This window comes from Tamandua tetradactyla, chromosome 13 (genome assembly GCF_023851605.1).
Source record: "Tamandua tetradactyla isolate mTamTet1 chromosome 13, mTamTet1.pri, whole genome shotgun sequence".
Classification (NCBI taxonomy): domain Eukaryota; kingdom Metazoa; phylum Chordata; class Mammalia; order Pilosa; family Myrmecophagidae; genus Tamandua; species Tamandua tetradactyla.
The window spans coordinates 66,308,596-66,323,806 of record NC_135339.1 but is presented as its reverse complement, the minus strand read 5'-3'; the positions used below and the strand labels follow the sequence as shown (position 1 = coordinate 66,323,806).

The window sequence follows — 15,211 nt, the reverse complement described above, 5'->3', positions numbered from 1 at the left end:
CCCAGGGCCGACTAGGAAATTCGGACGGGCTCTTTCCCTGGCTGCGGCGACCAGCAACCCTCCCTGCGTTCGGACACCGGGCCGGCTCAAGCCATTTCGGCTAGCGAACCCCCAGGACGGCGAGAGTTTTCCAAAGTTTAAGGTCCCACAGCACCTTTTACTGGTGGGACCCGCAGACAAACGTGTGCCACGAGCGCCACCTACTGGGCAGGATAAGAAAAACAGAACCCAGAGATTTCACAGAAAAATATTACAACCTTGCTGGGTCCAACACCAAGAGAAATCTGAATAAATGCCCAGACGCCAGCAGCAGAAGATAACTGTCCACGCTCAAAAGATTGAGAATATGGCTCAGTCAAAGGAACAAACCAATAGCTCAAATGAGACACAAGAGCTGAGACAACTAATGCTGAATATACGAACAGAAATGGAAAACCTCTTCAAAAATGAAATCGATAAATTGAGGGAGGACATGAAGAGGACATGGGCTGAACATAAAGAAGAAATAGAAAAACTGAAAAAACAAATCGCAGAACTTATGGAAGTGAAGGATAAAGTAGCAAACATAGAAAAAATAATGGATAGCTACAATGATAGATTTAAAGAGACAGAAGATAGAATTAGTGATTTGGAGGATGGAACATCTGAATTCCAAAAAGAAACAGAAACTATAGGGAAAAGAATGGAAAAATTTGAACAGGGTATCAGGGAACTCAAGACAATATGAACCGCACAAATATACGTGTTGTGGGTGTCCCAGAAGGAGAAGGGAAGGGAAAAGGAGGAGAAAAACTAATGGAAGAAATTATCACTGAAAATTTCCCAACTCTTATGAAAGACCTAAAATTACAGATCCAAGAAGTGCAGCGCACCCCAAAGAGATTAGACCCAAATAGGCGTTCTCCAAGACACTTACTAGTTAGAATGTCAGAGGTCAAAGAGAAAGAGAAGATCTTGAAAGCAGCAAGAGAAAAACAATCCATTACATACAAGGGAAACCCAATAAGACTATGTGTAGATTTCTCAGCAGAAACCATGGAAGCTAGAAGACAGTGGGATGATATATTTAAAATACTAAAAGAGAAAAACTGCCAACCAAGACTCCTATATCCAGCAAAATTATCCTTCAAAAATGAGGGAGAAATTAAAACATTCTCAGACAAAAAGTCACTGAAAGAATTTGTGACCAAGAGACCAGCTCTGCAAGAAATACTAAAGGGAGCACTAGAGTCAGATACAAAAAGACAGAAGAGAGAGATATGGAAAAGAGTGTAGAAAGAAGGAAAATCAGATTTGATGTATATAATACAAAAGGCAAAATGTTAGAGGAAAATATTATCCAAACAGTAATAACACTGAATGTCAATGGACTGAATTCCCCAATCAAAAGACATAGATTGGCAGAATGGATTAAAAAACAGGATCCTTCTATATGCTGTCTACAGGAAACACATCTTAGACCCAAAGATAAACATAGGTTGAAAGTGAAAGGTTGGGTAAAGATATTTCATGCAAATAACAACCAGAAAAGAGCAGGAGTGGCTATACTAATATCCAACAAATTAGACTTCAAATGTAAAACAGTTAAAAGAGACAAAGAAGGACACTATATACTAATAAAAGGATCAATTAAACAAGAAGACATAACAATCATAAATATTTACGCACCGAATCAGAATGCCCCAAAATACGTGAGGAATATACTGCAAACACTGAAAAGGGAAATAGACTCATATACCATAATAGTTGGAGACTTCAACTCACCACTCTCATCAAGGGACAGAACATCTAGACAGAGGATCAACAAAGAAATAGAGAATCTGAATATTACTATAAATGAACTAGACTTAATAGACATTTATAGGACATTACATCCCACAACAGCAGGATACACCTTTTTCTCAAGTGCTCATGGATTGTTCTCAAAGATAGACCATATGCTGGGTCACAAAGCAAGTCTTAACAAATTTAAAAAGATTGAAATCTTACACAACACTTTCTCGGACCATAAAGGAATGATGTTGGAAATCAATAATAGGCAGAGTGCCAGAAAATTCACAAATACGTGGAGGCTCAACAACACACTCCTAAACAACGACTGGGTCAAAGAAGAAATTGCAAGAGAAATTAGTAAATACCTCGAGGCGAATGAAAATGAAAACACAACATATCAAAACTTATGGGACGCAGCAAAGGCAGTGCTAAGAGGGAAATTTATTGCTCTAAATGCCTATATCAGAAAAGAAGAAAAGGCAAAAATTCAGGAATTAACTATCCATTTGGAAGAACTGGAGAAAGAACAGCAAGCTAACCCCAAAGCAAGCAAAAGGAAAGAAATAACAAAGATTAGAGCACAAATAAATGAAATTGAAAACATGAAAACAATAGAGAAAATCAATAAGACCAGAAGTTGGTTCTATGAGAAAATCAATAAGATTGATGGGCCCTTAGCAAGATTGACAAAAAGAAGAAGAGAGAGGATGCAAATAAATAAGATCAGAAATGGAAGAGGAGACATAACTACTGACCTCACAGAAATAAAGGAGGTAATAACAGGATACTATGAACAACTTTACGCTAATAAATACAACAATTTAGAGGAAATGGACGGGTTCCTGGAAAGACATGAACAACCAACTTTGACTCAAGAAGACATAGATGACCTCAACAAACCAATCACAAGTAAAGAAATTGAATTAGTCATTCAAAAGCTTCCTAAAAAGAAAAGTCCAGGACCAGATGGCTTCACATGTGAATTCTACCAAACGTTCCAGAAAGAATTAGTACCAATTCTCTTCAAACTCTTCAAAAAAATCGAAGTGAAGGGAAAACTACCTAATTCATTCTATGAAGCCAACATCACCCTCATACCAAAACCAGGCAAAGATATTACAAAAAAAGAAAACTACAGACCAATCTCTCTAATGAATACAGATGCAAAAATCCTCAATAAAATTCTAGCAAATCGTATCCAACAACACATTAAAAGAATTATACATCATGACCAAGTAGGATTCATCCCAGGTATGCAAGGATGGTTCAACATAAGAAAATCAATTAATGTAATACACCATATCAACAAATCAAAGCAGAAAAATCACATGATCATCTCAATTGATGCAGAGAAGGCATTCGACAAGATTCAACATCCTTTCCTGTTGAAAACACTTCAAAAGATAGGAATACAAGGGAACTTCCTTAAAATGATAGAGGGAATATATGAAAAACCCACAGCTAATATCATCCTCAATGGGGAAAAATTGAAAACTTTCCCCATAAGATCAGGAACAAGACAAGGATGTCCACTATCACCACTATTATTCAACATTGTGTTGGAGGTTCTAGCCAGAGCAATTAGACAAGAAAAAGAAATACAAGGCATCAAAATTGGAAAGGAAGAAGTAAAACTATCACTGTTTGCAGACGATATGATACTATACGCCGAAAACCCGGAAAAATCCACAACAAAACTACTAGAGCTAATAAATGAGTACAGCAAAGTAGCAGGTTACAAGATCAACATTCAAAAATCTGTAGCATTTCTATACACTAGTAATGAACAAGCTGAGGGGGAAATCAAGAAACGAATCCCATTTACAATTGCAACTAAAAGAATAAAATACCTAGGAATAAATTTAACTAAAGAGACAAAAAACCTATATAAAGAAAACTACAAAAAACTGCTAAAAGAAATCACAGAAGACCTAAATAGATGGAAGGGCATACCGTGTTCATGGATTGGAAGACTAAATATAGTTAAGATGTCAATCCTACCTAAATTGATTTACAGATTCAATGCAATACCAATCAAAATCCCAACAACTTATTTTTCAGAAATAGAAAAACCAATAAGCAAATTTATCTGGAAGGGCAGGGTGCCCCGAATTGCTAAAAACATCTTGAGGAAAAAAAACGAAGCTGGAGGTCTCGCGCTGCCTGACTTTAAGGCATATTATGAAGCCACAGTGGTCAAAACAGCATGTTATTGGCATAAAGATAGATATATCGACCAATGGAATCGAATAGAGTGCTCAGATATAGACCCTCTCATCTATGGACATTTGATCTTTGATAAGGCAGTCAAGCCAACTCACCTGGGACAGAACAGTCTCTTCAATAAATGGTGCCTAGAGAACTGGATATCCATATGCAAAAGAATGAAAGAAGACCCATCTCTCACACCCTATACAAAAGTTAACTCAAAATGGATCAAAGATCTAAACATTAGGTCTAAGACCATAAAACAGTTAGAGGAAAATGTTGGGAGATATCTTATGGATCTTACAACTGGAGGCGGTTTTATGGACCTTAAACCTAAAGCAAGAGCACTGAAGAAGGAAATAAATAAATGGGAACTCCTCAAAATTAAACACTTTTGTGCATCAAAGAACTTCATCAAGAAGGTAGAAAGACAGCCTTCACAATGGGAGACAATATTTGGAAATGATATATCAGATAAAGGTCTAGTATCCAGAATTTATAAAGAGATTGTTCATCTCAACAACAAAAAGACAGCCAACCCAATTACAAAATGGGAAAAAGACTTGAACAGACACCTACCAGAAGAGGAAATACGGATGGCCAAGAGGCACATGAAGAGATGCTCAATGTCCCTGGCCATTAGAGAAATGCAAATCAAAACCACAATGAGATATCATCTCACACCCACCAGAATGGCCATTATCAACAAAACAGAAAATGACAAGTGCTGGAGAGAATGCGGAGAAAGAGGCACACTTATCCACTGTTGGTGGGAATGTCAAAGTGTGCAACCACTGTGGAAGGCAGTTTGGCGGTTCCTCAAAAAGCTGAATATAGAATTGCCATACGACCCAGCAATACCATTGCTAGGTATCTACTCAAAGGACTTAAGGGCAAAGACACAAACGGACATTTGCACACCAATGTTTATAGCAGCATTATTTACAATTGCAAAGAGATGGAAACAGCCAAAATCTCCATCAACAGAAGAGTGGCTAAACAAACTGTGGTATATACATACGATGGAATATTATGCAGCTTTAAGACAAGATAAACTTATGAACCATGTAATAACATGGATGGACCTAGAGAATATTATGCTGAGTGAATCCAGCCAAAAACTAAAGGACACATACTGTATGGTCCCACTGATGTGAACGGACATTCGAGAATAAACTTGAAATATGTCATTGGTAACAGAGTTCAGCAGGAGTTAGAAACAGGGTAAGACAATGGGTAATTGAAGCTGAAGGGATACAGACTGTGCAACAGGACTAGATACAAAAACTCAAAAATGGACAGCACAATAATACCTAATTGTAAAGTAATCATGTTAAAACACTGAATGAAGCTGCATCTGAGCTATAGGTTTTTGTTTTGTTTTGTTTTGATTTTACTATTATTACTTTTATTTTTTTCTCTATATTAACATTCTATATCTTTTTCGGTTATGTTGCTAGTTCTTCTAAACCAATGCAAATGTACGAAGAAATGATGATCATGCATCTATGTGATGATGTTAAGAATTAATGATTGCATGTGTAGAATGGTATGATCTCTAAATGTTGGGTTAATTTCTTTTTTTCCGTTAATTAAAAAAAAAAAAAAAAAGAGAAGGGATAATTGGAGATGAAGGGATACAGACTGTACAACGGGACTGGATATAAAAACTCAGAAATGGACAGCACAATACTACCCAATTGTAATGCAATTATGTTAAAACACTGAATGAAGCTGCATGTGAGGTATAGGTTTTTTGTTTTTGTTTTTTTTGTTTTTTTTTCTTTCTATTATTGTTTTAATTCTTATTCTGTTGTCTTTTTATTTCTTTTTCTAAATCGATGCAAATGTACTAAGAAATGATGAATATGCAACTATGTGATGTTATTAAGAATTACTGATTGTACATGTAGATTGGAATGATTTCTAATTGTTTTGTTAATTCTTTTTTTAATTAATAAAAATAAAAAAAAAATAAAAAAAAAAAATAACCCCCAAAAAAAAAAAAAGAATAGGGATCCCTTAGGTCTTGGCACAATGCCTGGTATATAACCAATTACTAATAAATATTTATTGAAATGATATCTATTATGCAACAGATTTGTTATCAGTTGATGGTCTAGCAGAAATAGTTGCTTTGGCAGTGCCATATTGACTTTACCTTGAATCTACAAACCTTTCCTAAATTGAAAGATCAGTATAAAATATATTATTCAAATAATTGAGTGTTAATTTAAAAAGTGGCTTGTATACATTTAGGAGTTTTTGACAGAAAAATGGCTGTTTGCATAGGTTTGTAATATCCTTCAGCTGTGAAACTTATTCCAGCTCCCCTTGGTATTTTTTTTTTTTTGCCTCCACAGTAATTACCACCATATAATGTTCTTTATATTTAATTGCTTAACTATTTTTATTCCCTGTTTCCCCTCACCAGGATGTAAGCTCCATGAGAGCAGCAATTTTTTCTGTTTTGTTCCCTGCTACATCCCTAACCTAGAACAGTGCCTAGAACATAGTAAATGTCTAATAAATATTTGTTAGATGGAATGAATAAATGAGTGAATGAAATAGACATGAAACTCTGTAGGTAGTTTGGAATTTTTTAATTTGATCAATAGCTTATTGAAAGTATTTTCTGTGTCTATGGATATTAGGATATCTAAAGAAAAAAGACATTGTGTTGTAGCTAGTGCAATTCTAAATAATAACTGATTAAATTAATAATAAATGAAAAGCTTAGTTAATAATAAACATTATGTCACAAAAAATAATAATAAAATAAAAGTAAGCCTAGTATATTTGATTAGTTCAGATAAAAGGGAGAGAGTGCCATATTTTGGGATCCTCAATTCAGAATCTTAAATGAATCAGTACCAGAGGGTGGGGGAGCCTGCTTTCAAAATAGTTGTCATAGCTACCTTGACCTCCAAGAAGGAGAGCAGGTGGTCCTAGTTTTACAGGGAGGACTGGCAAAGGGGCAGTGGCCTCTCTCTGCAGAGGGCATGACACTGAGGTATTGTTGTCTGAAGCATGGATCAAAATCTATGACCTATTTTTTATGGCCCTAATTTAAGGATGTTTTTTCATTGTAAAAGAGTTCTTTAAAAAGAAGAAGGAGTTAGGAGGAGGCAAAGGAGGAGAAAGAAGGAGACTTCTGTGGCCCACAAAGCCTAAAATATTTACTAGCCAATCCTGTGCAGAAAAAAATTGCCTTAGACTCTTGGCCCATACTGTTTTCAGTCCTTGTGTTAGTTTCCTGGGGCTATCACAACAAATTGCCACAAACTGGGCGGCCTAAAACAAAAGAAATTTATTCTCACAGTTATGGAGGCCAGAGGTCTGAAATACAGATATTGGCAGGGCCATACTCTCTCTAAGAGTCCAGAGGAGAAAACCTTCTTTGCCTCTGTCAATTTCTAGTGGCCCCAGGAGTTCCTTGGCTTGTGGCAGAAGCACTTCAGTCTCTCCCTCCATCTGCCTTGGCCATCTTCTCCCTGTATATCTGTCTCTGTCTCTTCTCATAAGGCCACCAGTCCTTAAGAGCCTACCCTATTGCAATATAACCTTAACTTATCTAATTAGGTCTGCAAAGGCCCTATTTCTAAATAAGGTCACATTCTGAGGTACTGGGGGTAGGACTACAGTATATCTTTGGGGGACTGTGGGCAAAATTCAACCCATAGTAGTCTCCAAACCCAGCTTTCCTTCTAGATACATCCTGTAGATTTTGTGCATTTCTATTCATGTTTTCCATGGGATCAAAGTCAAGTAAGATGCTTCATAAATCAAATTAGAGTGATTACCAGAATCAAGCAATGGTTCTCCTTCTCATTCCCCAAGAAGGCAAACTAAGCAGAGGATCCAGCCTGACCTCTCCACAGCAGCTCAAGGGAAAGTCCCAATTCCTGCCTCTTGCAGAACCAGGAGGGAAAAATGTTGATGAAAGTCTTCCACAAAAAGGATGATCTTAGTCAGGCAATGATTTGCTATGTTTTGCAATTCTGAAGTCTACTAAGAAACGTTTGGAAATTATTTCTTAAAAGTTTTCATGAGAACTTATGTCCATAGAAGAATTTTTAATGTGGTGGCAAAAACACCTTTTTCTTAGTGAATTAAACTGTACGGAGAGATGGATGGAGGACATTTATTTAGCTCTTGACAAATGCTAGGACCAATGAATTTATGTATTCCCATATTCATTTGTTTCTTTTTTTTTTTTTACTATTGTTTTGATGGGAATTTCTCTGGCTCTTAGGACATGATTGTTATCTTAACACAAGGATTTTAATCTTTCCCTGAAGCCAAAAGATGATCTGTGTCCTTTGCTTCACCCGACTATGCATTGCTGGACTCCAACAAGTGACCTGTATGTTGGCAGTGAAGAGGGTTATCTTTTAATGATTAATGGAGACAGCCTGAAGGTGACTGTGCTTAATAAGACAGAAGAAGCTCCAACATTGGGTGAGAAACTCCTCTGCTTCATATTCCCAGAAGGGTAGCTGTGCGTGTTGTATTGCATGCACTTGAAAATGCAGTTTTGTTCCCTATTTTTCCCTTTCTTAGAGACATCTTTGATTTCTCCCTGTCCTTCATCTTCTAGATAGTAGCCAAGTCCTGTGGATACTCCTTACAGCTTGCTAATGTTTACTGGGTGTCGATCTGTTCTAGGCCTTCTGCTATCACTTTATCTTCATGTTTCATATAATCTTCAAAACATTATAAGGTGATGCTGTTTTTACCTCCATGATACAGATAAGGGATTGGAGGGGTTGAGAGATCAAGAAACTTGCCTGAATTGACATGACTTGTATACAGTGGAGCTGGCACCTGAACCCAGACAATATGACCTCAGAGTCCAAGTTCTTAGCTATTATGCTGTGGTTTTTTCCCTGTACATATGCCTGTTCTGCTTATAGCTAGTCGTGTCCTTTCCTGCTCCCCACCCACCTCGTATCCTCTGTCTGTGAGGACCTCATTTTAAGTCCAGCCACCATCTTGTAAATCACCTTTGTTTTGCTTGGTTAAAATGTTGGTGAGAATCTAATCCATTCTCCCTGGTTCTGGTGGCCATTCCTGTCCAATCAGCTGTGGCCAGAATGGGCCTAAACCACAGGAGCAGTGGGGGCTAGGTGTAGACCCCTTGAGAAGGGAACCTCACCAGCGCAAGCTCTCTAGATGTGCTAAGGCACTCTCCATTCCAATTGTCTTATTATTCCACACCTTGATTTATGCAACAACCTGTCTTCATTGATTTTAATTTATATTGGATCTAAACCAGGAACCTCATTACTGCTAAACTGCCCTTCTTGAAGACCATTTTCACACATGCAATAAAAAACTGCTCTGTCTTGATTTCAAGACTCTCCATAACCTAATACCATCTATTCCATTGCAATTATTACCGATTACTCCTCTGTATGACTTCTCCAATCTAACAAGTCATTTCTTCCCATCATTTCACAAACATGCTTCTTAGCTCATTCTCTTACCACTTTATCTCTCTGAGCCCCCTCTCCACAAGTGCCCAGCTCAAACACCACCTTCTCTAGCAAGTTTTTCCCAATTGTGGTTACCCTTACATACTCCCTCTCTCATACCCTAACTCACATTTCACCCATAAGACTAAGGGCATCAGGTTTGAATTTCCTACCCCACACTCCTCTTATCTCTTCCCTTTGCTCTTTTTTAAATTTTTTATTTTTAATTTTATTCATGGTCTTCAGATTTAAAAAAACAATTTGAACATCAAATTTCAGAAACTTCTGGTATTTTGACTGGTAAGAACAAATGCATATTTGTTCTTTACTTGTTTGATCTCATTATTTTATTATTTCTTTGAAATGGGGATTTCCTTTCTTTCCTGAAGGACCTCTTTTTCTGAATTTATTTTGATAGATGCTTAGTCTATTGTATATCTCAGATATAAACTAGATTGGCACTCAGATGTGCCATCTGTTCAGTTCATTCCTCTCACTCTATAGTCTGCACTCGTGCTTCCCATCAAATTTCTACCTCTCGTTCTCTTTTACTCTTTTTTTTTTACTTAATTTTTATTTTTATTAAATCTTTTTTCACAAGGTTATTTTATCAACTTATCATTTAATACCTTTTGTTTTAAAAGAATAGTTGTAGATTTACAGAAAAACCATGCAGAAAAATCTTCCCTTTACTCTTAGCTGTACCCTCCAAGCTTCCCCCCTTATCTGAGCTAGCATCCAGAAGGTCTTCTGAGTAATTCTCTAAAATGTAAGCCTATATTCTGGCCTGCCTTTTCAGCTTCAGTTCCTCCCAGTTGAGCCTTTTAGAATGTCTCATTAGAGTATTTCTATACTGTCTCCAAATTCTGCCACCTGGCATTTGCATTTTCCTTTGTTTGGAGTGCCCTTCTCTTCTTTGTCTATCTAGTGAAATTATCTTCTTTTATGTAGTCTTCCCTGTCTTTGCTCCAACCTTCAGGTGGAATTAGTTGCCCCTTCTGGGGTTTCACATGAGTCATCCCTTTATTAGCACCTCATCCTGTGCTACTGTAAGTGCCCATGTGAATGTCTGTCTTTCCCTCTAGTCATAATCTCAGAAACTGTGTCTTCCCATCATTTGCCCCCAAGTCTAATCTCAGAGATTGCTAGAGAGTAAACTGGGGCCTCTATGTGCTTATACAGTTAAATAAAGTCTTTCTCTTTCTACACTCCTACCATACTTCTGTTTTACCAATTTATGACCTAGTCAAATGTAGTCTTATATTTTTCACTATTTCCTTCTTGCATACTATGTCTTATGACTTTCATGATATGTCATAAACAACTTTAAATAAATATTTATTGAGCCTCTGCAATGTAGAAGACACTATGCAAGGTCCCTCAAAGTTTACAGAGATGGCAACTTGTAGTCTCAAATCTCTTCCTTCAAGGGACTTATATTTTATTAAGGAATATAAGACAGGTGGAAAAATCATTACAGCCAGGTAGAATAAGATTAATTCATTAAGGGAGAGTGTCATAAAGTGCTATGGATTCAAATAGAGGAAGGGGTCAAGCTGAGTCATTTTGAAGGTTGCATTTTGAAGGTTGCATTGAAAGACCCTGGCCCTTGAAGGATGGGTCTATAGGCAGAGATATGGGGTGGGAAGCATGGCAGGTAGAATTTTTGGCTATGGTCTGAATGGATAAGAAAAGAGCAATAAGAAGTGGTCCAGTTTGGAGCTCCAGGTTGTAAGTTTCTGGAAAGTTACTGTAGTGCATGGAACCCTTGTGGAATCTTATATTGCCCTAGGTGTTCTTTAGGATTGGCTGGAATAGTCCTGGCTGGGGGTTGGCAGGTTATGATAGGTAGCAAGGTCTACCCAAAGTAAGCAGTTTTTATTATTCATTGTTTGGGAGGAATCATAGCAGATATTCTGATACCAAGTTGATTTGCAGAAAGAATGGTTACAAAGAAATGAATGGTACTTTGAGAGCAAGTGAGATTAATTACTTTATATTGCATTTTTAATTATCTGTCATCTGCTTTACCTTTTTTTCTTTTCAAAAGACAGAGGAAATCTTATCAGTCCAGTCACCATGGTTTATCAGAAAGAAGGCCTGTTTGCTTCTGGAATTGTAATGTATTTTCTCCTTCAAACTTAATTGCTTTTAAAAGTATATTCAACTTATTCTTGCTGCCATTTACTCTTATGAGGCATATTTTGGGATGTCTGGTTTTGACAGGATATTAACTAATATTGCTCCCTATTTTGAGGCTATTAAAGACTTTTTATTATGAAGAATTGTAAACATATACAAAAGCAGAGTGTGATGAAAAACAGTGAAACTAGTACATACCTATCTTATTGCAAATAAACAAAAGAAAAATTTAAAAATACGCCCCACAAACACCTAGTATCTGTTATCCAATTTTATGTCCATTTATTCACTTATTAGGTTGTCAGATATGAGTTTGGAACCTATTTAGTTTATAAGTGCCCATTTAGCTTACATGTATCATATTGTTGTTATTCATATTAAGATTTGTATTAATAGCCTCCATTTACTTGGTGCTTACTTTGTGCCAGGCACTGTGCTAAGTGGTTCTTTACTTGTCTTATCTTATTTATCCTCACAACAACCCTATCAAGTAGGAACTACTGATATCCCCCTTTATACAGATGAAGGAGCCAAGCCTCACAGTGTTCAGTGATAAATACATGGAGAGGTTGGGGTTTTTGAACCCAGGTGTGTCATACTCCACGGTCTATATTTTCATGTATTATGCTATGAAGCCTCAGCAAATATGATAAGAGGTCAGACCATGGTTATTTTTCCATGCTGTTGCAATCTACTCTAAGGTTTGGAACAGATCTATGCTAAAATCACAAGTCTAATCACAGGTCTGCTCATAGCGGTCTCTAGCCCACTGTTAGCTTTGTCTGTTCCATTGCCATAGATCACATCTGCAGAACCCTGAGGACAGCCAGGCCATGGTGTCAGGGTGAGAGATGGAACTACACCAAAGAGAAGGAATCTGGAGGCCATACACCTACACTTGGCCCACAATCCCATCCCCTATTCTTGCCATAGACTGCCCCTCCTCTCTCTGGCATTTAATCTTCAAGGTCACCTAGGTGTTTGTTTTAACCTAGTTTAGAGAAATGATTAGAGCATCTTCTCTAGTGAGTGATGAGGAATGATGATGGGCTTGGAGAGAACACCTTGACCCTTTTGTCCTCCAGGCCATAAGCCTCTGAACCCAGCCAATTCACAAATGCCTGTTCTTAGTCATAAGTGATCTAATCTACAAATTATGGATGTAACTGCTCAAATTATCTTCACTGTTGTAAAAATACATTCAGATATTTCTGAGATTAGTTAAATTAACCTTAATCTGTTTACAACCAACCAACTCATCAGTCAACTAACCCATTTTTGTGGGGTATCTGCTATGTTTCTAGCAATGTATGAGGAACAAAAAAGGAGGATGCAAAGGAAATAAAAGTCATGCTCCCTACCCTTGAAAGATTTGGGGTGATAAGAAATGCACATGATAATGAAAAGATTGATGTATTGGTGTTAGTTGGTGTCACACAACAAATGCTGTCTCATTTGTTGCATTTCCTGTATAATGAAACGTATGGTTCAGAAGATAGAAGTTAGAGAAGTTCAAGGAAAGGAGAGAGCAGAAAAATTTAAAGTAGTTGAAAAAAATGTGTAATGAAATAGATAAAACTGAAGGTTGACCAGGGAACATGGTTAAAAATTGTCTAAATAAAAGTGAGAAGGCGAGCATTCTAGATGATGTAAACACAGGAGCCAATTCCAGAAAACAATAGATAGTAATCAGTAAACCTTTGCCTGAAAGAAAGTATATGATGCAGGGCTGAGACTGATTTTCTGCATTTATCTCATTGTTTTTGGTGTCTAGGACGGCTTTGTGTATTCTTTTGTCATTAAAGATTCAAGTTACAAAGTAGATAACTTTGTTAATGTTGGAGAGCCTGTGGAACATATGATGTTCTCTCCTAATTACAAAAAATTGCTGATTCAAACAGAGAAGGTATGCCAGATTGTGATTTCTTTTTTTCTTTTTGAGAAATTAAAGAATATATTTATTTATTAATTAAAATAACAACAATGAATCTGTTACATTTTACCATATTTTATGAAAATAGATTTTCTAAAAAAATGCAGTGAGTGGAAAGGTATTACGTTAGAATTTTGCAAAACTCTATTAATAAAAGATTCTTGTAGCTGCTTCTGCTTTGATCTGTTCCAAAATTATGGTATTTTTTGAAACATTTGAAAAAAATATGACCGTATGTAAGTATGAAAATATTTTACTTTGAAATTACAAGCTGGTGATTTCTTGATATAGAGTTTTCAGTTAATATTATCATGATTATGTGACAGTAACACAGGGAACGATGTGATGCATGATGATAGCCTGCTAGAGAGCACTCTTAGGGTTACAAAAATACTCACCTTAAAAGGCCTAAATAACTAAGGGGTTTTTGTTTGTTTTTGTGCATTTAACTGAAAGGGTAAGGAGTGGATCTGAACCTACGAGTTCCTGCTTTCCCCTGGGCTCTGTTTTCTTTCTGCTGGCTCCATTTTCAAATGGAGTCTCCCACTGTGGTACCAAGACAGTCCCACAGATCTAGGTTATATTTCTACACTTTCAATGACTTTGGTAGGATATATGAACTGGAACAGATATCCTAGAGTTTAGACTTATGGGACTGACATGGATCTTTGGCTAGAATCCCTTTGGCTAAAGAAATTCTAAGCTCTGATTGACTAGGTCTGAGCCACATGCTGACCCTTGGACCCAACGTGGTCAGTCCACCCAAACATGGACTGAAATTGGGGTCAGGGGTGGTTCTCTAAGTCAAATGTGGATTCTGGGAGGGGAATAAATGCAGGGTAAAAATACATGTCCACTGCAATTATACTTCATATATCTATAAAGACTCCTAATCAAAGGTCAAAATTAACATTACTGTACATCAAGATGTTAGGTTTACAACAATTTCAACAATACAATAATTTCAGGTTGTATTAAAAGTTTAATGATTTCCTACTTATAAGAAATTTAAATTTAAATATGGAAAGATTTCTGTTTCTATTATAAGAATGTAAAACAACTGTGCTAGCCATGTTTTAATTTTAAAAAATGACAGACCTAAAATATCTATGGGGAATAGGAAATGATTAAAAAAAAAAAATCCAACATTATAGATGAGAAAAAGACCAAAATAGAACTTGTGAACAAGAAAAACTATATTAACTAAGGGAAAATGCAATTAACATGTCTGGCAGGAGATTGAACATGGCTAAAAAAGAGAATTAGTGAACTTGGAGACAAATCAGTAGAAGTTATCCAGAATACAGCCCTGAGAAACATTCAGAAGGTAAGGTGCGAGACATGAAGGAAACAGTGAAAAAGTCTAACATATGTTTGATAGGAGGCCCAGAAAGTGAGGAGATAGAGAACGGATGATCAGCATACTTAAAGAATTAATGAATTCTGGAAGTTTTTCAGAACTGATTAAAGATATGAATTTATAGGTTCAAGAGATACAGTGAACCCCAGCTGGATCACTAAAACTATATCCACAGTTAGACTTACCAAAGACAAGTAGTCAAAGAAAAAAGATCCTTCAGAGGAATTTCAATTAAAATAATAGCTGACTTCTTTGTGGCAATAATGTAAATAAAGAGTAGTGGAATGATATGTTCAATGTAGTGCAAGAATTGGTAAA

The 15,211-nt window shown here is 36.6% G+C and overlaps 1 protein-coding gene across 10 annotated transcripts in view; it reads left to right on the top strand.

Moving 5' to 3' along the window:
- The window catches only part of CFAP43 (cilia and flagella associated protein 43), a 165,500-nt gene that overhangs the window by 62,773 nt on the left and 87,516 nt on the right, over positions 1-15,211 (top strand). For all 10 annotated transcript variants that reach the window (XM_077125944.1, XM_077125940.1, XM_077125939.1 and 7 more), the window contains 3 exons: positions 8,283-8,442; positions 11,509-11,576; positions 13,375-13,506. In XM_077125944.1, coding sequence (XP_076982059.1) covers positions 8,283-8,442; positions 11,509-11,576; positions 13,375-13,506 — 360 coding nt within the window. The remainder of the gene's footprint in view (positions 1-8,282; positions 8,443-11,508; positions 11,577-13,374; positions 13,507-15,211) is intronic.